Source organism: Ovis aries, chromosome 5 (assembly GCF_016772045.2).
Source record: "Ovis aries strain OAR_USU_Benz2616 breed Rambouillet chromosome 5, ARS-UI_Ramb_v3.0, whole genome shotgun sequence".
Classification (NCBI taxonomy): domain Eukaryota; kingdom Metazoa; phylum Chordata; class Mammalia; order Artiodactyla; family Bovidae; genus Ovis; species Ovis aries.
In genome coordinates this window covers 5,443,154-5,469,421 of record NC_056058.1, presented here as the reverse complement: position 1 = coordinate 5,469,421, position 26,268 = coordinate 5,443,154, and the positions used below count along the sequence as shown (strand labels likewise).

At 51.2% G+C, this 26,268-nt stretch overlaps 2 protein-coding genes across 3 annotated transcripts; one reads left to right on the top strand and one right to left on the bottom strand.

Annotated features, from left to right (window-relative positions):
- The first annotated feature begins 7,892 nt into the window (after positions 1-7,892).
- MVB12A (multivesicular body subunit 12A) lies at positions 7,893-11,862 on the top strand. Its single transcript, XM_027969448.3, has 9 exons — positions 7,893-8,054; positions 8,171-8,269; positions 8,406-8,502; positions 9,802-9,928; positions 10,275-10,394; positions 10,475-10,581; positions 10,821-10,882; positions 11,200-11,256; positions 11,456-11,862. Exons 1-9 carry the CDS (start codon positions 7,965-7,967, stop codon positions 11,516-11,518), a joined length of 822 nt encoding a protein of 273 aa, XP_027825249.1. The 5' UTR covers positions 7,893-7,964; the 3' UTR covers positions 11,519-11,862.
- A 6,963-nt stretch (positions 11,863-18,825) lies between these two features.
- TMEM221 (transmembrane protein 221) lies at positions 18,826-25,845 on the bottom strand. Of its 2 annotated transcripts, XM_042249701.2 has the most exons (4): positions 25,323-25,845; positions 22,758-22,843; positions 20,048-20,278; positions 18,826-19,386 (listed from the first exon to the last, which is right to left on the bottom strand). In XM_042249701.2, the coding sequence occupies exons 1-4, from the start codon at positions 25,640-25,642 to the stop codon at positions 19,355-19,357; spliced, it is 669 nt and encodes a 222-aa protein (XP_042105635.1). In that variant the 5' UTR covers positions 25,643-25,845; the 3' UTR covers positions 18,826-19,354. The 2 variants fall into 2 exon arrangements, with proteins under 2 accessions (XP_042105635.1, XP_027826450.2); XM_027970649.3 differs by having other exon boundaries at positions 18,826-20,278.
- Between the last annotated feature and the right edge of the window lie 423 nt (positions 25,846-26,268).

Genomic DNA, 26,268 nt, shown 5'->3' with positions numbered 1-26,268 from the left:
TGCGACAATTAGATCAGAGCTATAGGTTGACTAGTCATTTACAAGTTTTCCCAGTGGGTTCCCAGGTGGGGTGTGGAACCTTAGAGGAAGCACTTGCCATTTTAGCTCAAGCAGTTTGTACCAGATGTCCACACACTCAAACCAAAGTAACCAAACCAAACTCACCAAACCAAACCAAACCAAACCAGAACTTCACCAGCTGGAAGTCACACTCCAAATCAAACAAACGGCAAAGACATGCCCAGAAATCAAAAGCCAAATAGCAAGACTGTCCCCAAAAGATGGCAAAGTCATGCTCAGAAATCAAAAGCCAAATGGCAAAAATACCCCAAGAGGATGGCAAAGAGTTGCCCAGAAGTGAAAAGGCAAATGGCATAAATGCCCCAAATGTGACTTCCTGGGTCCTACTAGATCTGTGACCTGGCAGTTGGTGCTAGTGGCCTTTTTTAGATAGAGTTTCAAGCAATTTTTTGTTGGTTTCTTGCAAAGAAGTTACTCTATCGTTTCCTCTTTTAGAATCTTCTAAATACTACAGTAAGCATTCCACTTAGTCTGTTTGATCTTACAACTGGATTTATTTTTTTTTTTTTAAACTTTGCACATGTTGATATTTTGGAATATCAAAAGAACTCCCAGTCTGGACACTTTAGGTTGGGATCTTCTTTAGCATAATTTCCCCAATTAAGTAGGTACTTGCAGGTATAAACTTTGTATGTACATAACCCTCGCAGGAGTGTTAGAGGCTGCCCTCTGATTCCCCTGGTTTCTGTTTGAGAGGCTCTCTTTCCCATTTTAAGTTGTATTTGTCATGGATAAAATTCACTCTTCGCTTCTATCCAAATTTTCCCCTTCTCCACAGTACCTTTCCACTGGGTGGGTATTCCCCTGGTATCATTGAACCAGGCCCCACTCAGTGCCATTCCTCTGGATGGGTATTCTCTTGGTATCTTTAAACCAGCCTCCCCACCCCTGCCCAGTATCTTTCAACTGGGTAGGTGTTCCCCTGATATCTTTTAACCAGGTCTCCCCCCCAGTATCTTTCAACTGGGTGAGTGTTCCTCAGTATCTTTCAAATGAGCCCCATCCAGTTCCTTTCCACTGGGTAAATATTCCCCAGTGTATGTCAACCAGGCCCCAATATTGGAGATCTGAGAACCAGGAGAGATCTGCCTAAAATTGTCTTTACTCCCTAAGGAGGCAGATGGGCCCGAGGGGCCACTGCTGGCATCAAAGTTACCAAAGCTCCAGTTCCTCCTAGAGTTCAGGTAAAGGAGGAAAGTCGACTCCAGGTTGCTTCGTTGGTTGCCATAATTGCAGACGAAAAAAGATGCAGCGGGAGCTGCATAAGTTTTATTTGGGGCAAAATGAAGGCTTCGGTCCAGGAGATAGCATCTGAGATAGCGCTATAAAACTGTCCCAGAGAGGCTGGGGTTGGGGGAAGGTCCATATATTTGGCACTTATTTTACGAAAGGTTTTCTGTTAGTCATGAGGAGCTGATGTCACCATGAAGAGATTCAGTGCTTTTCTATGTATGAGGAGATGTAAGGATTGGGATCATGAAATCAGCTCCTGAAAATATCTAACTATCTAAGGATCTGTTCCACCAGTTTCCCTGGAGCACAAAGTGCCTTCAGGGTGTTTCAACAGCTGCAGCATACAGATGGCAAGTGCCCTGGGCAATCACCAATTTGTAGTTGACAAGATTCTGGTGAGAACTATGGCAGAAAAGAAGATGGGGTGGGAGAGGACCTCACACATCGCAGCTCTCAGGTGAGTCCCTGGGATGTCTACCAAGTATGCCTTCTTGGCTTGGCACAGGAAAGAATTCAAGAGCTAGCTTTAGTAAAGTGAAAGAAAGTTTACTCAGGGAGATATGCGCTCCATAGACAGAGTGTGGGCCATCTCAGAAGGCAAGCAGCCCCACAGTATGGGGTTGTCAGGTTTTATAAGGGTAGGTAATTCCGTAGGCTCATGAGTCAGAGGAGTCTTCCAGCTGTTTTGGGGAAGGGACAGGAATTTCTAGGAGTTGGGCCTCCACCCATCTCTCTTTCTCTTATGGTCCATCTCATAAGAGACTGTCGATGTGCCTGGTGGGTGTGTCATTCAGCTTGGTGTACTACAAGGAGCGTATAGTGAGGTTCAAGGTCTAGTGGAAGCCGACTCATCCACCACCTTGGACCTAGCTGGTTCTAACCAGTTTATGCTGTGTCCTCAGTGGCTATGTTATTCTTTTAAAGGTTGTGCCCTGCGCCTTTCCTATCTCAGTCTGGAGATCTTACTCATTCTCTCTCTCTCTCTGGTCGCTAACCATGTCCAACTCTTACGACCACATGGACTATAGCCTGCCAGGCTCCTCTGTCCATGGGATTCTCCAGGCAAGAATACTGAAATGGGTTGCCATTTCCTTCTCCAGCTCTTACTCATTAAGTTCAGTTCAGTTCAGTCGCTCAGTCGTGTCCGACTCTTTGCGACCCCATGAATCACAGCACGCCAGACCTCCCTGTCTATCACCAACTCCCGAAGTCCACTCAAACTCATGTCCATTGAGTCAGTGATGCCATCCAGCCATTTCATCCTCTGTCGTCCCCTTCTCCTCCTGCCCCCATTCCCTCCCAGCATCAGAGTCTTTTCCAATGAGTCAACTCTTTGCATGAGGTGGCCAAAGTACTGGAGTTTCAGCTTTAGCATCATTCCTTCCAAAGAAATCCCAGGGCTGATCTCCTTCAGAGTGGATTGGTTAGTGAATACCTAAGACAAATAAAAGTCCATCTAGTCAAGGCTATGGTTTTTCCAGTAGTCATGTATGGATGTGAGAGTTGGACTATAAAGAAAGCTGAGCACTGAAGAATTGATGCTTTTGAACTGTGGTGCTGGAGAAGACTCTTGAGAGTCCCTTGGACTGCAAGGAGATCCAACCAGTCAATCCTAAAGGAAATCAACCCTGAATATTCATTGGAAGATCTGATGTTGAAGCTGAAGCTCCAATACTTTGGCCGCTTGATTGAAGAGCTGACTCATTTGGGAAAGGAGAAAGGGACAACAGAGGATGAAATGGCTGGATGGCATCACTGACTCAATGGACATGAGTTTGAGTGGACTCCGGGAGTTGGTGATAGACAGGGAGGCCTGGTGTGCTGTGGTTCATGGTGTCACAAAGAGTTGGACATGACTGAGCGACTGAACTGAACTGAACTGAAGACAAACCTCATAAATAAGTTCCCTTGTTTACTAAACCTGCCACTACCAATCTGGTCCGTATAGTCAAAGCTATGGTTTTTCCAGTAGTCGTGTACGGATGTGAGAGCCGGACCATAAGAAGGCTGAGCACCGAAGAATTGATACTTTCGAATTGTAGTGCTGAAGGACTCTTGAGAGTCCCTTGGACAGCAAGGAGATCAAACCAGTCAATCCTAAAGGAAATCAACCCTGAATATATTCATTGGAAGGACTGATGCTGAAGCTGATGTTCCTATACTTTGGCCACCTGATCAGAAGAGCTGACTCATTGGAAAAGACCCTGATTCTGGGAAATGTGGTGACCCAAGGATGAAAGGGTCTTGGAATGCAGGAATGGAAAAGCCAGACTTTTATTGTCCTTCCCTCCCACATGTTGTAACTATGAATGGACTTCAGGTTCTCCTGATCAGTATAACCTGTCTCCACTCCTACCCCATAGAGAGAGGGTATTTGCTTTACTCTCCCCCCACCCAACCACCCAGTATACATGCCTCATCCCATCAGCAAATGACCCGCAAGACCCCATCCCACTCCTTGCACCCTGGGTATAAAAGTGGACTAAGGACCCCCATTCAACGTCAGTTCTCCCTTGAGCTGGCCTGCTGCTCCAACAGCATCTCCCATTCTAATAAACTTTATTTCCCTCTCATTCTGTCTCATGTCTGGAAATTCTTTCCCAACCCATGCCCCGACAACACCAGGAAAGATTGAGGGTAAGAGGAGAAGGGGATGACAGAGGATGAGATGGTTAGATGGCATCACCCACTCAATGGACATGAGTTTGAGCAAGCTCTGGGAGGCAATAAAGGCAGAGAAGCCTAGTGTGCTGCAGTCCCTGGGGTCACAAAGAGTTGGACATGACTTAGTGGCTGAACAACTGTAAGGCGAGTGCAGAGAAAGAGCAAGCCAGGCATTCAGGCAGAGAAAGATTTATTACAGGAAGAGAGAAAGTGACTGGGTTTAGAGAAAAACCAGTGCACCCTCTGTAGCCAACCGTTCTTATACGCTATAGATGGGAAATCATGACCCGAAGGGAGGGGGCCTTAGTTTATCTTTAGCCCACAGCTGGGGTCTTGTGATCACGTAGTTGGACGGGTCTCACACTTGGGTGGTCACGGAGTCTTGAGAAACTGGCACCAGCAGGGAAAAACAGGATATCACCTTAAGGAAAAAAACAGGATGGCACCAGGGCACTGTAGCCACTGTGACTTCATCCCTTGTTTATCAGGTCACCACAATGGACCATTTTTAAATAATACACGGTGAGCCCCTTGTGGACCCTGAAAACAACAGCCACCAATCTGGAGAGGTCTGCCTCTTTCTTTGGTTTCTCTTTGCCTTCTGTGTATGCGGGCCAGCGTCAGATTCCACCTGGGGAACTTCTGAGTTGGGAATCAAATTTCTCCTAAGCAGTGGGAATAATGGGGCACCTCAAGGGGACTCTATAGTCTTGAGATTGTACGCTGAGAGATTTCAGAAAGTTCTGAGGACTGTTCCAGCCATTAGAGGTCAAAGAACAGTTGTACAGTTTTTGAGCTAAGGTTTTGCCAGTTTACATAGTTCACACCTGCATTATAAGGTGAGTAGTGGGTCATAATGACCCCTCACGGGATTGAGAAAGAAATGTTCTCTCTTAAGGAGCTACTGATCTTGGTGAGGCAGCAGTGAGCAGTCGCATGAAGGGAGATCTTAATTTTCTGCCCAAGAATTGAACCTGGGTAGCCTGGATGAGAACCAGGAATTCTAGCCACCAGACCAGCAAGGGCTAGAGGCTAGAAGCGATTTTTCCCTGGATCTTTGCCCCCAGTGAAAAACACATTTATCACAGAGACAGAAACCATAAATGTAGGTACACAGTTTATTGTTAGAGATGTAGCACAAGTGGGCCAGCACAGAGAGAAATGGTTTGTTAAGACAGAAGCAAGGCAGAGACGCACACCTGGAGACAGAGGGTGTGGGCTCACCCCTAGTGGGACGGAGCACAGGAAAGAGCCAGTTACGTCATTCATATAGGTTACTTCTTCCGGCTCTTTGTCTTCTTTTCGGCCAATTATCTGGTTTCTTTTAACACGCCTGACCTACCCTGGGACTCTCCGCTGGGTGTACTCACACCCCTCAGCCAAGATGGATCTCAAAGGGAAGGCTTCTGGGAGAAGCAAGACTCATTAGGGCCTGGCATTATCCCCTGACTTTAGACCCACAAGGAGCCTTTCTGGGCGTGTGCAGTGTCTCCCTTGTCTCCAAAGAGGGAGGAGCAGAGATCCCTTAATCCTTTACTCAAACAGGGTTTTGCCTCTTTGTTCTTGCCAAACCTCGACTATTGCCATGACTACTATTACCTTAAGGCATTTACAAGAGACGAACACTGGCTATTTACCCTGCTTCTGTTGTTACTTCCAGTGTGGAGGGGCAAACAGGAGGCTGATTATAATGCCTTAACTGGAGCCCACCTACCTCTTATATCAGAAAATGCTAACAGTTCAAAGTGTTAAGCCACTTTTTTGTGCCCCATGAAACGCAAACAGGAGGCCAGTTATAAATATCTAACTGGAGCCCATCTATATCTTGCATCACTGCCTGGCAGGCACCAGAAGAAAACTGCTCTTTTCTAAGCAGGCATTCCGGAGAAGGCAATGGCAACCCACTCCAGTACTCTTGCCTGGAAAATCCCATGGACGGAGGAGCCTGGTGGGCTGCAGTCCATGGGGTTGCAAAGAGTCGGACACAACTGAGCAACTTCACTTTTACTTTTCACTTTCATGCATTGGAGAAGGAAATGGCAATCCACTCCAGTGTTCTTGCCTGCAGAATCTCAGGGACAGTGGAGCCTGGTGGGCTGCCGTCTATGGGGTCACACAGAGTCGGACACGACTGAAGTGACTTAGCAGCAGCAGCAACCAGGCATTCCTGTGTTAAGCACATCTCAGTTCAGTCACTCCGTTGTGTCCGACTTTTTGCAACCCCATGAACTGCAGCACACCAGGCTTTCCTGTACATCATCAACTCCCGGAGCTTACTCAAACTCATGTCCATAGAGTCGGTGATGCCATCCAACCATCTCATCCTCTGTTGTCCCCTTCTGGTCCTTCCAATGAATATGCAGGGCTGATTTCCTTTAAGATGGACTGGTTGGATCTCCTTGCAGTCCAAGGGACTCTCAAGAGTCTTCTCCAGCACCATAGTTCAAAAGCATCAATTCTTCTGCGCTCAGCTTTCTTTACAGTCCAATGCTCACATCCATACATGACTACTGGAAAAACCATAGCTTTGACTAGATAGACATTTGTTGGTAAAATAATGTCTCTGCTTTTTAATATGCTGTTTAGGTTGGTCATAGCTTTTCTTCCAAGGAGCAAGCGTCATTTAATTTCACGGCTGCAGTCACCATCTACAGTGATTTTGAAGCCCTCCCAAAATAAAGTCTGTCCCTGTTTTCATTGTTTCCCCATCTATTTGCCATGAAGTGATGGGACTGGATGCCATGATCTTCGTTTTGTGAATGTTGAGTTTTAAGCCAACTTTTTCACTCTCCTCTTTCACTTTCATTAAGAGCCTCTTTAGTTCTCTGTTTTCTGCAGAAAAGATGGTGTCATCTGCATATCTGATGTTATTGATATTTCTCTCTGCAATCTTGATTCCAGCTTGTGCTTCATCCAGCCCAGCATTTCTCACGATGTACTCTGCATATAAGTGAAATAAGCAGGGTGACAATATACAGCCTTGACATACTCCTTTCCTGATTTGGAACCAGTCTGTTGTTCCATGTCCAGTTCTAACTGTTGCTTCTTGACCTGCATACAGATTTCTTAGGAGGCAGGTCAGGTGGTCTGGTATTCCCATCTCTGTAAGAACTTTCCACAGTTTGTTGTGATCCACACAGTCAAAGGCTTTGGCGTAGATTTAGTTAATCTATAATACAGACGCACAATGCACACTAAAGGTGAGCAGGTAGTCACCCAAACGGGCAGAGAGAATTTTACATTAAACTTTTTCTTATCCTACGTTAAAAACGATATTTCACCACAAATATAAAACCATTTTGTGCTCTCCTGTGGCAAAAAAAAAAGGCAGTGGACTAATCGATAATACGGTAAAAAGCTGGAACATGTATAGGAGTAGATAATATTCTGTTCCCCAGTTGACCATATTTTCCATCTAAGCGTGTAAAAGCACTTAGCCATTCGAAATACTTTTATACCATCTTAATGAATTATATGTGCGAATAAATCCTCAAGTTACACCAAGATTTCATGGCTCACGCTGCTCCGTACTTTCCGTTATTTACTAATCGCTGTATAACCCATGAAAGTGTCTTTTGGGATGACTTCCGAGAACAAAAATTGCGGATTTTTCATATTTCTCTCGGAAATTTCCGGGAAATACCGACGACAGTAGCTCTGGAGAGGCTGATAACCCCCACGGAATTCTGGGAAATGTAGTTCTGGTTCCCAGCTAGCGAGACATTTCCGGCAGGAGTCGCTGGGCTTGAGGTGAAAGAGAGACTGTTTTCCGCAAACGTCTCCCACGGGCGCACCTGAGGGGCGTGGCTCCTTGTCCCCACAAGATTGGCCGTCGGCCTTCCCGGCACGCGCACACTGCGTTTCCTGGCCCCCCGACATCGCAAGGCCGTCTGGGAGTTGTAGTTCAGGTTCCTGTCGAACTCCGTAGTCCAGCTGCGGCTGCAAGGTCCGAGGCTGTCTGCCGCCTTCGGTGCCTGTTTTGGAGGATGGATCCGGGGCCCGGGGCCAACGGGATGCCGTTGGCTGGCTTAGCCTGGTCGTCGGCCTCGGCGCCCCCGCCGCGGGGATTCAGCGCGGTGAGCGATGTCAGGGGGCCGGGGACGGGAAGGCGGCGGCGGCCGGGGGTTGAATGGGGGGCAGCCGCGGCTGCGGCCAGGTAATATCCTGGCTCTGACCAGCGTTCGCGCTGTAGATCTCCTGCACTGTGGAGGGGGCGCCCGCCAGCTTCGGCAAGACTTTCGCGCAGAAATCTGGCTACTTCCTGTGCCTCAATCCTTTGGGCAGCCTGGAGGTAAGGAGCTCCCATCCTCGGAATCCCCCGGTCTTCCCACTTCCCCTGTCCATTCGCGGAGCATGATGCCAGGGACACAGTCCCTGCTGCTGAGTGATTCTCGCTGTGTCCCCCCGCGCCCCGACCCCAACTCCAGAATCCACAGGAGAACGTGGTGGTCGACATCCAGATCCTAGTGGACAAGAGCCCCCTCCCGCCGGGATTCTCACCAGTCTGCGACCCCCTGGACTCGAGTGAGTCCCACGTCGAAGGCAGGGGTGGGTGGGTGGAGGGGGTGAGGGGCAGGTTCGCTCGTCTCTGCAGGGACGACCAGGGAGGGAATGGAAAGACCATAGGCGCGCGATTTTTGAGCCTTGGCCGCCCCCTCGATGCTCTGGGTAATGACGGTGTTGGCTGAGGATTGATCTAGGGCGGGATGATGAACCCCGCCCTGCGTAAAAATGTGTCTCTCTTGAGAGTAAGTGTTCAGTTTGTGCGACTTGTTTTATTCCTGTTGTTACCTCCACCTTCTTACACTGTAGCCAAGCTGATCCAGGCGCAGTTCTCTTTTCCATTTCCAGGCTTTTGTACAGGGGCTGCTCTCCCAGCTCTCGGCCCCGACTGCTCTTTCTAATCATCAGGCTCTCCCTGCCTCCCATGCCCTCTCTGTGTCTTGGCATTTGTATTTGACTGTCAGCGTGTATCTATTGGTGGGTTTCTCTGGTGGCTCAGCAGTAAAGAACCTGCCTGCCAATGCAGGACACGCGGGATCCATCCCTGGGTGGGGAAGATCTCCTGGAGGAGGAAATGGCAATCCACTCCAGTATTCTTGCCTGGAGAATCCCATGGACAGAGGAGCCTGGCGGGTTGCAAAGAGTTGGACACGACTGAAGTGACTTGCTGCTGCTGCTGCTAAGTCACTTCAGTCGTGTCCGACTCTGTGCGACCCCATAGACGGCAGCCAACAGGCTCCCCCGTCCCTGGGATTCTCCAAGCAAGAACACTGGAGTGGATTGCCATTTCCTCCTTCAGGGGATCTTCCTAACACAGGGATCAACCCGTGTCTCTTATGTCTCTGCGGGTTCTTTACCACTAATGCCACCTGGGAAAGCCCTTGCACATATATGCATATATGTAAAAGCCACGCTTAGCTCGTGAGCCAGACAAGAACAGACTCTGGGTCAGTTTGGCTCATCCATTGTAGTTTGCTGATCTCTGGGTTAGAGGGCTGAGGGCAAGTGAGTTTGGAGGGCCAGCATGGGCACCCAGTGCTAGCTGATCCCACGGCTCCCCACCCTCACTGTGGTCCCCATGACCACCCCATGGGTGCGCCTCCATGTCACCAAAGATGAGCCTGCCCCAATGGCTCCTAAAAGCATCATGGATTCTCCTCCTATGACTTTACCATGCATGATATAACCACTGCCCCACACCATACAGATAGCTCCCTTAAATGGCACCCTGGAGAGCAATCTCCTGAAGCCATCTTTGGGCCCCTTCCCTGCTTCTTGCCTCTTCTCACCCCCTTGTTCCCCACCCGTCCCCCCTCCCAGAGGCCTCCGTGTCCAAGAAGAAACGCATGTGTGTGAAGCTGGTGCCCTTGGGGTCCGCGGACACAGCTGTCTTTGACATCCGGCTGAGTGGGAAAACCAAGACAGTCCCTGGATACCTGCGAGTAGGGTACGCCTGCTCCCCTGCCTTCCTTCTTTGCCCTCCCAACTCCCTGCCTGCCCCTCTGACTCTCAGGGACTCCCACGAGTCCTCCCATCCCTTCTGCCACCTCTCTGTGCCTCAGTTTCCACATGTTAAGATGGGGACAGTTGTACTGGGATCTCACTGGGCAGTGGTGAGGAGCTGGTGTGTCTGAAGTGCCCAATATGGTGACTGGGCCCAGCAGTATTAGGATGTTGCTGATGGTGTGGGCTGAGACGTGAGGTCACTGGAGCCTGTCTTCCCACTGGCAGCTGTTCTCATCCCTGGCTGCACGTGAGGCCAGAGCCCCTTCTCTCTCTTCTTCCTCCCCTAGGGACATGGGGGGCTTTGCCATCTGGTGCAGGAAGGCCAAGGCCCCTCGGCCAGTGCCCAAGCCCCGGGCTCTTAGCCGAGACGTGAGGGACCTCTCCCTGGACTCGCCGGGCCAGCCGAGGTGAGTCCTCCGGCTGTGGGGTGGGGGTGGGGGCGGGGTCACCATCAGGTCTCCGACCTGGGCTCTCCTGCCTCCATCAGCAAAGGTGGCTTCCCGGAGCGGACACTATCCAGACTGGGCTCTCGGGCTTCTACCCTGCGGAGGAGCGACTCCATCTATGAGGCCTCCAACTTCTATGGCATCTCAGGTGAGAGCAGAGTGGGGTGATTGACGCCCTGGGGTGGGGGTTGAGGGGTAAGACTGGTCCAAGTTTGTACCCCCAGGTAGAGGCCAGGGCAGGGTTGGACCAGCCCTGGGCCTGCCCTGTTCTGTCAAGACTGGAAAGAGCCGAGACCTCTGGGCTGGGCGTTTTGGGTTGGGGTGGGCAACAGGCAGGCTTCAGGTCTCCTCAGCCTCAGCTCCACCCCTCTCACCCACTTTCCTCAGCCATGGATGGGGTTCCCTTCACGCTGCACCCCCGATTCGAGGGCAAGAGCTGTGGTCCCCTGGTGAGTCCCAGTCCTGGGGAGTCTGGATCTGCCCCCATCCCTTGAGTTTATAGGCACCACGATGCAGGGCGTGTGTATCCAGCACAAAGGGGAGTTCCTGGGTGGGAAGAGGCTGGAGGCCAAGGGGTGGGGGTGGGAGGGTCTCCTTCTGGAATGGGGGGTTCAGGAGGGGCAGCTGGATGCTACGGGGCGAGAGGCAGTGGCAGGAAGGGGAGATGATGTTCAGACAAATATTGAGGGGGCCCTTTATGAAGATGAGGGAACGGGGGTTCCAGGTTGGGGTCCCTGCCGCAGACTGACCTGTCCCTGCCTGCCAGGCCTTCTCTGCCTTTGCTGATCTGACCATCAAATCGCTGGCGGACATTGAGGCGGAGGTGGGTGTGGGAATAGGGAGGGGGCGCAGTTGGGGGGATGCAGGCCACCCTCGTCTCCCCTGGGCCCCCTTCTGTCCCAGCTGTAACCCACCTCGACGGCTGCGGATCCCTCATGCCCCACTCCCCGCCATTCCTCTGGCGCCCCCCAGTGGCTGCTCTCTCACTCTGCTCTCCCCTCACCCCACTCCTCACCCACCAGTACAACTACGGCTTCGTGGTGGAGAAGACGGCAGCTGCCCGCCTGCCTCCAAGCGTCTCTTAGCCCTTCAGCGGTCCCAGGGAGGAGCCGCCACATCTGATACTGCCCGCCACCCACCCCTACCCGCGCTGACTGGCAGCTGCCCAGCCCATTCCACCTTGGGACCCTTAGCAGGGCAAGGCATGCTGGACCCTCGGCCACCTGGAGCAGCTGCAGCCTGGAGGAGGGAGCGTGGCTGGTCCGCTCGGTGATGGGTTCTCTTATCCCCCGGGCCCTAATGAATAGGGGTGGGGGCTGGACAGAAACCAGTGCCTTCAAGTCATTTGTGTCAAAACTCTCTGGTGCCTGGAGGCCATGCGGGTGTCCTCCTGGTAATAAACACCACGCTGTCCAGAGGTTATCTATAATCTCCATCCTGACTGTGTGTCTCTGTGGCTCGCGGGAGCTGAGGTGGACGCACGCTGAGCAAGTGGGTGAAAACCTGGAGGGCAGGGGGCGCTGCTGCCGCTCCCATTCTACAGAGGGAGAAACTGAGGCTCCGTGATTCTGGACCACATCGGGTCCCGCCCCTCCATCACTGCACCTAACAGTAATAATAGTAACAGCTAACGTTTGTACTGTGGACCTTCTCCCTAGTATCTGGTGCGTAGTACCTCATTTAGTCCTCTCAAGCCCGGTGGGAAGTCCTGGTTTTGTGGCCATTTCGCAGATAGTGAAACCTAGGAACGAGGTGGCTAAATTCAGAGCTGGGATTTGAACCCAGAGCCTGCTTTCTTAACCATCAAACTGTACTGCTGTCTGTATCTCTTTTCCTCTACCGTGTGGTGGACACAAACCATGAATTCTCATGAATCATGATGGTTATCGTGTACAGAGTGGAGGGAACCCTGAATTAGGAAATACTGGTGCCTCGGGGGGACACAGGTAGGTTCCTCTAAGCCTCTGGTCACATTTTTCTCAAGTAATCAATACATAACCTGGTTTTCTGTGCGTTTCAAGACACCTTGTTTAACACGAAGCTGATTTGTTAATGGTGAACTTGCAAGCCACCAGTCCTATAACTCATGTCTGAGCAAAATCATGTCTGACACTTGTGATCCCCTGGACTGTATCCCACCAGGCTCCTCTGTCCATGGGATTTCCCAGGTAAGAATACTGCAGTGGGTTGCCATTTCCTTCTCCAGGGGATCTTCAAGACCCAGGGATTGAACACACGTCCCCTGCACTGCAGGCAGATTCTTTACCAACTGAGCCACCAGGGAAGCCCAAACAGAGCTCATCTAACAGTATATTCTCCCGGAGGCCCATCCCAGCCTTCTTGTACTTGTGGACACTAGATAGCTCTTCAGCACCACACTTGGAGACCTTTTCAAACAGCAAAAATCACCAATGAAAAAGCACAAAAGTGAAAAATGTGCCACTAGCTAGACCTCAAGAATGATGCCTGTGAGCTGGAGCAGGAAGGCAGAGCATCACCTTGTCCCACCACAGCTACGAACACGTACCTCTGGGGACTCAAATTTTTCCCTGCACTGGGAATTCCCTGGTGGTCCAGTGGTTAAGACACAGCGTTTTCACTGCAGTAGCCACATTCAATCCCTGATTGGGGAACTAAGTCCGGCAAGACATGCAGCATGGCCAAAAAAAAAAATTTTTTTTCCCCTTCACTGTGTATGTCCTTCAGTGACCACTAAAGCACTATGAGTGTTAATTTGGGAGTCACAGATTTGGGCCAGTAGGAGGACTGGCAATACAGACTCTGAATAATGAAAGTCAATTATTTCTGTTAAGAACATAGGCAATGGTGGCTCAGATGGTAAAGAATTTGCCTGCAATGCAGGAGACCCGGAGTCATTTCAATCCCTGGGTCGGGAAGATTTCCTAGAGAAGGGAATAGCTATTCACTCCAGTTTTTTTACCTGGAGAATTCCACAGACAGAGGAGCCTGGCGGGAAGGGGAGATTGCAAAACATACCCCTCCCCCACACGTCAGCTGCCTTGGGAAAGCTAGGCCCCTGGTGCTAAGATATCTCCTGGAATCTCCCCGTTCTGGGCACAGCTGGCACCTGCTGGGCCCACCCAGGCTGCTGTGGCGCCAGCCATGGAATCTGATCCACCTGGGAAGCAAAGGCTGTTTGTTCTCCCTGGTTGGGATCTTGGCCACCCTGAAACCAGCCCCAGATCACTTTCCAGGGCATCCGTGTGTGACCAGGGGCCCCCGGATGACCTGGGCTGGACTTGGGTCCAGGTGGACCAATCATTGTGGCCAGGTCACTGACTCTGCAAAATCGCAACTCTCTCTGAACCCCCCAGGGCCTGGCGACAGACAGCCTCACAAAGGGACCAGAGGATCCCAATGGAGCCTGTCCCCTGGCCCCCCAACTCCTGACTTGGGCCACATTGAGCAACACTCTGGCTGAGCTTATATCATCTTGGGCTACAGGGGAGGGGGGCTTCTTGGTGGCTCAGGCAATAAAGCATCCACCTGTAATGCAGGAGACTTGGGTTCAGTCCCTGGGTTGGGAAGATCCCCTGGAGAAGGAAATGGCAACACATTCCAGGATTCTTGCCTGGAGAATCCCATGGACAGAGGAGCCTGGTGGGCCACAGTCCATAGGGTCACAAAGAATTGGACACGACTAAGCAGCTATGCATGCACAGGGGAGGGGAAAGAAGAGATTTATCCTTTTGCTTTTTGGTCTCACCTGGGCACTGAGGGCTGGGTATTGCAGGGACCTCATTACTGAGAGGGAGATTTCTGGAGACATGCAGTCACAGCTCCAATGCTCACTAGCTGGTCACCCTGAGAAATGGCTTAACCTCTCTATACCTCAGTTTGTCCATCTATACAATGGGCATCTCACTGGTCCTCACCTCAAAAGGTAGTTCTGAGGGGGAATTTTTGTGGGGGCGTGTCTCTCCACTGTCCTTGTTGACTGTTGCAAATATGCTTCCTGGCTCTGAAAGTCCTTCTCTGCCGGAAGGTGTCTGCAGCCTGAAGTCCATGCAGAGTGGATGGAGGATGCAAGTCCTAGTGGCCTCTGCTAGTGGAAAACCCCACACTATGAAGTGAAACTGTTAGCCCTCAGTCATGCCTGACTCTTTGCAACCCCATGGACTATAGCCCATGAGTCTCCTCTGTCTATGGGATTCCCCAGGCAAGAATCCTGGAGTGGGTTGCCATTCCCTTCCCCAGGGGATCTTCCCAACCCAGGGATCGAACCCAGGTCTCCCACATTGCAGGCAGATTCTTTACCATCTGAGCCACCAGGGAAACCCAAACCCCACAGTTGTATTTAAATGTTGCAGAGCCCCACTGCGGTCCCTGCCTCTCTCCCCACCCCAAATCAGAGCATTGATCTGTGCCAAACCTGAGCATCCCCTTTGGCCCCCTCCCTGCCAAATCCCACAGGGCTTCTATCCCATCATTCATTCTGCCTGTTCTTTTTCAAAAATATTTTAATTTATATATTTGGCTGAGCCAGGTCTTAATTTTATCATTTGAACTCTTAGTTGTGGCATGTGGGATCTAGTTCCCTGACCATGGATTGAACCCAGATCTCCTACATTGGGAGCATGGAGTCTTAGCCACGGGACCACCAGGAAGTCCTTAGATTTAATTCTAACCGATGGAGTACAGTAAGGGTTCTGGGACTTCACTTTTGTAACTAAGTTTAAAATACAAGACTTTCATCTTGTTGCAGGCTCTCTTGCTGTCTTTGATGATACATGCTGCTCTATAAAGAGACCCGCATGTCACAGAACTGAGGGCAGCCTCTGGCCAACAGCCATCAAGGAACCAAGGGCCTCAGTTCCACAGCTCATAGGGAATTGAATCCTGCCAACAACACAGAGTGAGCTTGAAAGCAGATACTACCCTGGTTGAATCTTGATCACAGTGTGAAGGGGAGGACTCAGGAGAGCCATTCCCAGATTGCTGACCCACAGAAACTGTTAGATAAGAAATATGTGTTGTTTTGAGCTGCTGATGTTTAGGGATAATTTGATATGCAGCAATAAATAACTGATACAAATGACAAGTGTATTTAAATCAGGGAAAGAGAGTGTGCTGGGTTTTCAGGGAACATTTTTGTCATTCCTGCTCCATTTATCCTGATAAACTCAGTTGGCATCTCAGGTGGTCTTCTGAGTCCAAGGCTCTGTTTGCCTTGTACCTAGAACCATCCTGAAGATGGGAGACTCATGAAGTCTTTTCAAAATTCTTATTTCACCAAAATATGTTCTAAAGGGTTTGAATAAAGTATTCTCTGATGGGAATGGGCCCCTTGTTGCTCTGAGTAATTTCCCTGAAGGTGGCATCTGTTCTAAATGTCATCATTCCAAAGGAAGCAAGAAGTGAAGGAGAGAGAGAGCCTTCCCTTGTGGTCCAGTGGCTAAGACTGCACTCTGGATGCAGGGAGCCAGGTTCAGTCCCTAGTCAGGGAACTAGATCCCACATGCTGCAACTCAGACCTGGTGAAGACAAGTGATTTTCTGATTTTTAAAGTAAAGGAGAGAGACCAGGGATTGTACTGAGGCCACAACAGTGGTGACCCTTGTAGGAGTTAGGCAAGGTGTTGGCACTTGGCGGGCATCCAAAAATTAATAGTTCTTCTCAATCACAAATAGCAGAGTTAAGTGTTTTCAATATCCCATTTATGCCTGCTGCTACAGAAGTGCCTTGAAGCTTGAACAGATGCTGTCTATGCCTCCGTCCCCTCCACAGTAGTCTGATGAAGGCCACTCACAGTAAATACCTGGGACCCTGCCTGGGGCCTCCTGTGATCACAGGAGCATGTCTAGCTGGTACACAGGGAAGGTCAGGAATGTGAGGGGTCAGTCCCCCCAGGAACAGAAATCAGCTAATGCTGGATGGTGATGAGGATAAATATCCCAGTCCCTTGCCCCTGGAGTGGGACCAACTGCGACGTGTGTTCTATGCGTCTCCCTGGGGTCCCAGTGGGCTGGAGTCCCAATTGCCCTCAGGGCCATCTGCTCATTGGTGCCCACTGCAGGGCTCCGGGGCTTCTGGGGGACATTGTTGTTCAGTCACTAAGTTGCGTCCAAACTCTTTGCAATCCCATGGAGTGTAGCCTGCCAGCTTCCTCTGTCTGTGGGATTTCCCCGGCAAGAATACTGGAGTGGGTTGACGTTTCCTTCTCCAGGGGATCTTCCAGACTCAGGGATCGAAACCCAGTTTCCTGCCCTGGCAGCTGGATTCTGTCAGTTCCCAGAAAAACCGCATCTCAGCAATCGTGTCAGGTTTTGGTTCTGATGACCCCAAACCAAGGCCGTGTCTTTGACAGATGTTGTCTACACCTTCAAGTGCGCCAAAGTGCCAACAGCGACTTGCGCTGGGAGGAGTCACCGACACCCTTTCTGATTTGGTCCTCACAGCTGTGCTATGTGGGAGCTGGGGGAATTTGCCCGATTTTAAAAATATATGTATTTATTTGGCTGCATCCAGTCTTACCTGCCATACTCGGGCTCTCCTGCTTTGACGTGAGGGCCCCGGAGTGAGCAGGCTCAGTAATTGCGGTGCAAGGGCTCTGTCGTTCTGTGGCATGTGGGATCTTAGTTCCCCGGCCAGGGATCAAACCCTTGTCCCCTGCATTGCAAGGCAGATACTCAACCTCTGGACCACCAGGGCAGTCAAGAAACTGAGGTCCAGGTCTCATGACTGCTCCCTAAGCCGGGTCTGCACCAGCTGGCTCCTGGAACACCCGACTTTCACCATTTAAAAATGTACAGCTCAGTGTCATCTGATGCATGGGTCACCTATATCTAGTTCCAGAACATCTCCATCACCCCAAAGGAGACCTTGTCCCTATTAGCCGTCACTCTCCATTCCCCACCGCAGCCCCTGGCAACCACTAATCTATACTCTGTCGATTTGCCTGTTCAGGACATTTCATATAGATGGGATCATACACGGTGTGGCCTTCCGTGTCTGGCTTCTTTCAGCCTGACGTTCTGTAGGGTCATCCATGCTGTGGCGTGTCAGCTCCATTCCTTGTCGTGGTTCAGCACTATCCCACTGTATGGAATATTATCGTCCACACCACTTTTTTTTACTCATTCAACTGTTGACGGACACTTGCGTTGTTTCCGTCTTTTGGTGCTTATGACTAGAATGAACACATATACAAGGATTTGTTTGAACACTTGTTTTCAGTTCTTTTGAGCCGCCTTAACTTTTGTGCGTCTACCCTAGTCCTGGCCTTGAGCACGAGGCCTAGAAGTTCAACTTCTAATTCTCCCGACCAGTCCAGGAGATGAGGCACTCCTCACCCATAGCCACCTGGGGTCCTTCCTCCTCAACTCTCTTGCCCCTCTTCAGAGTCCCCAGGGCCTCCCCCATTCCAGAGAGTTCTCAGAAAACTGGGGTCTCCAATGTTTCCCAGGCATGTGCTCTGTCCTGCATCCTATGTGACAGGGTTATGTGGTTCTAGCCATCACCACCGCTGTGTGGTCTCACATAAGTGGCCTTGCTTCTCCAGCCTCTGTTTCCCTATTAGTGAGTGGGGTTGTCCTAAGAATTAACTAAAGCCAAGAAGTGCCTGGTGCATGTCTGCAGTACCGGGCATGTGATATGACATGCTTTTTTTGTTTTTTTTTGCCTGCACTGTGTCTTGGTTGCGGCGCACAGGCTCTAGACCTGGGAGGCTCAGTAAGTGCTGCCTGCAGGCTCTCTAGTTGCAGCTTAGTTGCCCCATGGCATGTGGGATCTTAGTTCCCCAACCGGGGATTGAACCTGCATCCCCTGCTTTGGAAGGTGGGTTCTTAACCATTGGACCACCATGGAAGTTTGATATTTGTTCTAACTTTATCCTCTTCCATTGATATTTTCATGCACACCAAGAGCCTGGATACCCCCTGAGACAGGCGCCATATAGGAGGAGAAGGTTTGTGTAGGCTCCCAGGGGGCTCAGAAAGGATGTGGCCCAGGGGAGTGGGGCATCCAAGTCTGTACCTGATCACTGGCTTGGGGACCAGCCTCCCCCAAGGCTGCCAGGCGCTGCCACCTCTCTGCCCATGGGGACAGGTCCTGGGGTCTTCAAGCCACTGTGTGGCTGAGCCTTCTCCACTAGGTGGCCCTGGGTGGCCCCGGAAGGGAAGGACAGGCTGGGAGATTGCTGAGGACATTTGTCCATTTGGAGTGGGGGGCAGGAACCAGGGCATCCCTACCCCCTGTGATATTTATATGCATGAAGATTTGTGGGAAATGGATCCCAGACTTGGCTCTACAAGGGGTACACGCTGTCCCCCAACTCTTGCCCTCCCCACCCCCACTCCTTCCGGTGCACTCTTCATCCTGGACCTAACTTGGCCATGCAGCAGGTTTGGCTGTGGCTCATGTGACATGGAGATAATGACATGGAATTTATTTTCAGGTTGTGCAGGACAGGGATGGGGCCAGGATCTCTGGAGACCGCTGGGGCTCTGAGTTATCCACCAAGCCCCGTAAGTTTCAAGAACCCCAGAAACCAGCCATCAACCCACATTTTCTTGCCACCAGGCACCCCAACTAACAGAAGCACAGGTTGATAAGCATTGAGGACCTGCTGTGCAGAGGCCCCTGAAATGACTCATATAGTGTCTCACAGGAGCCCTAGAAGAAGGAACCACTTCTGTTCCCATTTTACAGGCCAGGAAACTGAGACACAGAGTGGTGAAGCCCTCAGCCACAGGCCCACAGCCAGGAGTCTGGGTCCAGGTCTCCAGGTGCGTCCGTGGCCCGGGGCTGCTCTGAGCTTGGCACATGCAGGTTTCAAATGCTCACAGCCCAGAAGGAGTCGCAGAGTCTGAGACTTGCACTATCAGCAGCATGGAGGTTACAGGACCCAGGTTCGAATCCAGGCTCTGATGCTCAGTACTGGCCATGGTACCCTTGGTGAGTCACTGCCCCTCTCTGGCCTCGGTTTCCTCATCTGTAAAATGGACGGAGATGTTTAGAGAACCACTGTCTAAGCTGTCCCCTCCCCCTCCTGCCTAGAACAGAATTTTATTCATTCTGGGCAGCTACATTTCCTTGTCTCCTCTATATTGACGTGTGGCCACATGACTGTCTTGGCCAGTGATGTATAACCAGAGGAGTTCCAAGGCCTCTCAGGAAGACTTCCAAAAGCTCCTGAGTCAGTCCTGGCCTCTGCCTTTCTCTCTGAGTGAGGAGGTGAAGGTTGGACCCCTCAGCATTCTGTGCCATGAGGCAAACTTGAGGACAAAGCTCAGAGATGCTGTGAACTGAGAGAGAAATCAAGTTGTACAGCTACCGTGGTTGAGCCTGGAGCTATGTCTACAAAAGTCCTCTTCCTGCTGCCTGACACTAGGTCTCTATCCCTGCTCCTTGGGCTCACACCAAGGTGGAGTCCTTCCCTGAACCCCCTGGCCTATGGCCCAGGATGCTGCGCATCTCATGTGTGACCTCTCCCCAGCGCCCCTCACTGGCAGACAGTGTCCGGTGCATGCGAGGAGCAGGCAGGCAGCTCTCCCGGCCTCCTCCCATGACTGCAGGTGCTGTGTCAGTGACCATGGGTCTGAGGGAGTCCCCCAGTTTAGGGAAGGATGAGTAGAGAGTCCAGGGATGAATACCCTGCTGGGGCTGAGCCCTGGGGCCGGCCTTGGAGACTTCAGCGGGGCGGACAGGGTCATCTTCAAAGTGTGGTGGGGACAGTTCATGGAGGCCCCGGCGGGTGGTCCGGGCAGCCTGGAGCAGAGTGTGGGTCAGCGCTGCCACCAGGGCTAGAGCACCCACGCCAAGGATGGAGGCGGCTGCTGCACCTGTCTCGATCTCGAAGAGCAGCAGGGCGTAGATGGACAGTGCTGGGGAAGGAAACGGCTCTCATTCAGTGTTTGATCCCCAAGCCCTGGAGGAGCTCCCCCACATGGAAGGCAGTTATAGAAAACTGTGCGTTATGATAGGCGCATAGACTAACTCATCTGGCCCTTCCACACCTGACGAATGCGTCATCTATTACTATGTCTGTAGACGCTCACTCATGTCCAGCTCTTTGTGACCCCATGGATTGTAGCCCACCAGGCTCCTCTGTCCATGGGATTCTCCCGGTAAGAATACTAGAATGGCGTGCCATATCCTCCTCCCAGGGGTCTTCCCAACCCAGGGATTGAACCCGCATCTCCTGCTTTGGCAGGCGGAGTCTTTACCCCTGAGCCACCAGGGAAGCCAGTGTTATGTGTACTTTGGAACAACCCAGATCTCAGACTTTTGGAATCCTTGTGATTGACCTGGAGTGAATCACAGTCCCTCTCTGACCTCAGTTGGCTTATCTGAACAATAAGACAGTTGGTGACCTGACCTCAAGGACTGGTTCTCTGTTGCCCTATCCAAAGTCCAGTTGGCACCTTTCTTTTCGGTGGGAACTATCCTGTGCATTGTAGGATATTTAATAGCTTCTACCCACCAGATACCCGTATACCCTCCCCCATCTTATCACGAAACCAAAAATGTCTCCAGATATTAATTGCCCAGGGTCCCCTCCGGAGCAGAATCAGCCTCCATTGGAGAGGTGCTGGTCCAGTCCCTAACCCCACCCCGTTCACTGGGCTAGGAGGACTGACCCACTTCCTGGCATCAGTGATGCATGTGGTCCTAGGTCTTGGCCAGTCAGAGTGTTGCTTCCCCTGGTTGTAGTGATTGGTGCGTGGCTATCACATGACCAAAGTTCAGCCAATCAGAGTCAGCCCTGGGACCTTTGCTTGGACTATGGGGATAAGGGAATTTCCTTATGGCCGCAATTAAGAATTGCCAGCCTGGTGCCCTGCAGTCCCTGGGGTCGAAAACAGTCGGACATGACTTAGCAACTGAACAACAAAAAAAAAAGGAGAGCAGCTCAGAGTTGGTGGGGGATTTCTTGGCACTCTGTGGACTGTTTTTAGGCTTTCTCCAGCTCTGCATTCTTGCTTTCGCGCATGCCACACTGTATTATGTCTGGCATATTAAAGCGAGGCCAAGGACTTTTTTTGCTCTAAACATTTTTAAAAGGTCTTTATAATTATTATTTTGGTTCTGGTTAGCAATGAATGAATGACTGGCTGGACATGCTTGGGAATTCTTGCTGAGTGAGGTCACCTAACCTCAAAAAGAATATAAATGGGAGCTGAACAGATTCTTAATTTAATGTTTAATGAGGCTGACATAGTTTTTGTGCCCTTTGTGAGTTTTTCTGTATTTTAGGACAAGAATATTTTATTCTCCAAGTCTATAACAGTTTTGTCAGCCCCTGAAAAGGCTTGAGGTCATAGGTACTATGTTGAAAGTGCTTACCGATAAAAACTTCTTTCTCAGGGCACAGTGGGTGAAGAGGTGAAGTGAGAAGCATTTTTTTTTTCTTCTGACCTCATTTGAGTGCCTAGATCCAAGCACACCTGAAGTCACTAACCCTTGATCTTTTCGGATAGATGAGTCACTCCATCCACTTTCCTTTTTAAAAAAGCCCACATCCAGAGTATTTTATTAAGTCAAACAACAAGAGTGATGCAGAGTTAGCTATCCTGTGTGTACAAATTCCCACAATAAACCCTAGGCTCATATTTCATAAATAATCTTTAAAATATATCTTCTAAACTTCTATTTCTCTATTGCGGTACTAAGGAAAAAAACAGTAACAGCAAATCCCTTGTTATTCAGTAAGCTTATTTTTTTCCCTCCAGTAAAACAGGTTGTCTGTAGGGCTACTAGAGATCTATGGAAGATTTAACACTGAGTCTCCAGAATCAGCAACATATTTTTCAAGATTGTAACAAAATATAAGATGTCAACAGTCTCTTCAAAGAAATGCGATGATTTGATTTCTTTACCAGCATGTGTGGGTGATCAAAGAAGAGTTACAAGCTAGGGAAGGAAAGACTGTGTGTCTTTCTGGCACCCAAGTTATTAGTTTTTACTCTGCTCCATATTTGGGAATTTAAAATTGCATTTCTGGTTTAGGAAGCTTTTTTTTTTTTTATTTTTCTTAAGCCCTTCTTAAGCTGGATTCTGCTATTTGTGATCAAAACACAGGTTTGCTAAGGCCAACCTGTGAAACGTGATCTCCAGAAACCAGCAAAGACTGGGAAACTCTTGTTCAAACCAGGTGTAGACAGGTGATGAATCACGAGTGTTCTGAGGACAACCACCATTTATGGACTCCCATTGGGATCAGATGCCAGCCATGGGCGCAAGTGTCAGAACCAGGAGTGAAAAAGGTAGGCTGGCTCCAGAGCTGACCCTAACTGTGGGGCCATTACCCTTGGCTGCTCCAACTCAGGGTCCTACACCCCATGTTCTATCCTGAGCACATACCTGCCAAGTAGACGGAGGCCCCACAACAGAAGAGGCCGAGAGCCACATGTCTGAGGAGGCGGCAGTCATAGAGAAACCAGTCAGACCTGGCGGGGAGGGGGGCAGGGAGGAAACGGACTCAGGAGGCAGAATTGGTAGGAGAAGCTTGGGGAGGAGAGGAAGGGAGAATGGTCCAGCTCTGGGGAACTGGAGGTCTCTGTGAGGACCCAAACCTCCACCCATGTATCCGTCCCCCTCCCTGCTCAACCATTCTTTACCATCCGCCACCATTTACTATCCATCCATCCATCCTATCCATCCGTATGTATTCAACCATACAGCCATCCACCCATTTAACCATGCTGTGTTAATCCATCCACCCATTAATTTAAACAGCCACTATCATCCATTATCCATTTGTCATTCACCATCCATTCATTCATCCACCCATCCATCATCTGTCTCCCAGTCACCATTCGTTGAGCCAACCAACTATCTATCTGTCCATTCATCCATCCGGTCATCATCCATTCCACTCCCCTCCCCCATAACCCACCGATATAGTGAAAGTGAAAACGTTACTCAGTCGTCTCTGACTCTTTGCCACCCTGTGGACTGTAGCCCACCAGGCTCCTCTGCCCATGGAGTTTTCCAGGCAAGAATACTGGAGTGGGTTGCCACTTCCTTCTCCAGGGGATCTTCCCAACCCAGGGATTGAATCTGGGTCTCCTGCATTGCAAGTAGATTCTTCACCATCTGAGCCACAAGGGAAAACAACCTCCTGATATACATGAGCCCACTAGACCATCCAACATTTATGAAGCAGCCGTCGCATGTGGATACTTGCTAGGCACCTGACTTCCATTATTTTACTGACCGTAAGCTTATTTGGGAATGAGGAAACTGAGGCGAATTTGTTATCAGCCGCCATAGAAACAGAGATTCCCAAGAGCTGTGTGAATTGAGGACATAGTTTTGAACCCAGCCCTATGCTAAGTTTTTCTGCTGTGTGCATGCTCTTCTCGAGTCCTGTGAGATCAAGAAAAGGAGCTTCCATCATTGCTCACCTCCCACCAGTACCACAGAAATGGCTTTCTCTCTCTTTCTGCCAACTCCCCTCCTGACCCCTTTTCTGCACAGTAGCCAGAGTGAGTTCTTCCAAACCCACTTGAGTCAGGTCACTCCCTTCCTGGCTCACAGCCTTCTCAGTCAGAGTAAAAACCTGAGCTCTTCACCAGAGCACAGGAACCTCTGTGTAATCCGGTACCTCCTGGACTTCCCTGGCAGTCCAGTAGCCAAGACCCCACACTGCCACTGCAGGAAGTGTGGGTTCTATCCTTGGTCAGGGAACTAAGATCACGCAAGTTGCACAGTGTAGCCAAAAAAATCCAGTACCTCTCACTCCCACTTCCTGGTCCTGTCTCCCTTATCTACCCCCACCCCAGCCACACCAATCACCTCCACCCCCCTTTAAGACCTCAAGCTCATCCCTGCTCCAGGACCTTTCCACATGCGGGTCCCTCTGCTTGGATCACAGTCCCTTAGATCTTGAGCCTCCTTTCCTTCTTCAAGTCTCAGCTCAGTCCTTCCTTGATGGTTGGACTCACCCCCATCCTCACGATGGGTGGTCTCATCCCTACCCTTTCCTGCTCCACCTCTTTTTCTTCCCTTTCCAGCACTCATCACCGTTTGACATGATTAATCTGGTTTTCTCCTTCATTATCTGCATCCCCAGGAAGGTGGTCCATATCCACTTGGATCCTGCTGAGTCCCCAGTACCCAGTGCTGGTCTCAGCCCCCAGGAGGCACCCAACACATATTTGTAAACTGACAGAATGCATGCTTTTCAGCACCCCATGAACTAGCAGGTAGAGGGTGCATGGTTTGGATGGGATTCAGTGGTGGAGGTGCCCATCTGATCAAATCTATGGAAGCCTGGGCCAGAATCCTGGTTCCCCTCCCCCAGGAGGCTGGGACAGCCAAGTCTTTGGCTCAAGGAACGGTCCTCACTCCACATGTAATGCCCCACCCCCTGTGCCCATCTCCCTGAGCTCAGGTGCCTGACAAGGGACCCTACCTCCACCCCCACACCCACCCCTAGCCAGGGCACAGGTTCCTGGCTCTATCAGCTTCAAGTTCAAATCCAGTCCACTCCCTTCCAAACCTAGCAGCTAGACTGAGCAGCCTCCCCTGTCTGAGACTAAATAGGAGGATGATAACGGGTACCAGCCGTTCAGGGGGCTTCACTGCACTAATCACAAGATGTGGGAGGCACCTAGAGCTTAGGGTTCCATTAAATAACAAGTTCTATCAACACTGGGGCTAGCTGACTCTAGGCCTTCTTTGAGCCTCAGTTTCTTCATCTGTGAAATGGGGAGTCACAGCAGCAGTTGTACCTGCTGTAAATTTTCAACAAATGTAGGAGAGAGGGAGGGATGGGTGGACGAAAGGAGGAAGGGAAAGACGCAGGGATGGAGGGAGGGAGGGAGGGAGGAAAGCTCTCCCCCAAGCTGAGGCCCAGAGAAGGGCAGCGGCTCGCCCGGGCTCGTCCAGGCCCCAGCCAGGCAGTGGGGCCGGTCCTCCTACCTGTTAGAGCCCGGTCCCCGCGCCATCTCGGCGCCCAGGTGGCCGCAGAGGGCGGCGAGCAGCAGGCAGGTGAGGCCCAGCACCAGGGCAAGCGCGGAGAGTGCGGCTGCCAGCGGCAGCAGCGCCCCGGCCGCGTCCTCCGGCAGCCGGGGGCCGGCGCCCAGCTCCGGGCCCAGCCCGTCGATTCGCGGTCCTCGAAGCTCCGCGCGGCCCGCCTGCAGCTGGAACAGCAGCTGCGCGCCCAGCGCCGCCAGCACCGCCGCGGGGATGCCCAACAAGACCATCGCGGCCAGCACCCGGCCGCCGTACGACCTGGCCATCGGAGGGGTCCTGCGGGCCTGGGGACAGCTGAAGAATCAAAGAGATTTTAGGGGGCAGGGCAGTTGAGGAGCGTCTTAGGGCCCTCGGCGGTCCAGAATGGGGCGGTTTTTGAAAGTTGGAAGGGCCACAGAGAGCTTGGGACGCCAGTCGCGGTGGGGACGAGGAAGGGCTGGGAAAACCTGAGACGAAGTCTCCTCTCTCTGGGGGCCCTGTGGGCGCCAGCTCCCGGCCTCTGGGCTCTCGAGGGGCGTGGCCAGCAAGGGGCGGAGCGAATAAGGGGCGGTCCCACGTGGGATGAGCGCACAGTGGCTGTGTCCAGGGACCCTCACAGGCCACTAACCTCATTAAAGTGTCCGCCTTTCCCCTCCTGCCGCTCCAAGCGCCTGTTTTATCGTTGTTTGGGGGAAAAGAAAAGAAACTCGCACGAATTTTTAAATAATGCACTTTGCTACGCGATCTCTACCCGCGGACCTGGCAATTGACTGGGATGTCCCCTCCGCTCACCTTCTTTCAAGGCTGTGCAGAGACGTCACCACCTCAGAGAGGCCCTCCTGGACCTCCTCCCCAAGGAGCACACCCGTCCTTCACTGCTAGACTTTGTTCTTCCCACGGCACCGTTTGGAGG

Bases quoted from the DNA above. Each gene is read 5' to 3' on its own strand.
- MVB12A (XM_027969448.3), top strand. From the start codon at position 7,965: ATGGATCCGGGGCCCGGGGCCAACGGGATGCCGTTGGCTGGCTTAGCC. The intron at 8,270-8,405 runs GTAAGGAGCTCC...CCCCAACTCCAG, and splicing joins ATCCTTTGGGCAGCCTGGAG to AATCCACAGGAGAACGTGGT. The intron at 11,257-11,455 runs GTGGGTGTGGGA...CTCACCCACCAG, and splicing joins TGGCGGACATTGAGGCGGAG to TACAACTACGGCTTCGTGGT.
- TMEM221 (XM_027970649.3), bottom strand. From the start codon at position 25,642: ATGGCCAGGTCGTACGGCGGCCGGGTGCTGGCCGCGATGGTCTTGTTG. The intron at 22,844-25,322 runs GTAGGAGGACCG...CCTCCCCGCCAG, and splicing joins CGGGGACCGGGCTCTAACAG to GTCTGACTGGTTTCTCTATG. The intron at 20,279-22,757 runs GTATGTGCTCAG...TTCCTTCCCCAG, and splicing joins GGCCTCCGTCTACTTGGCAG to CACTGTCCATCTACGCCCTG.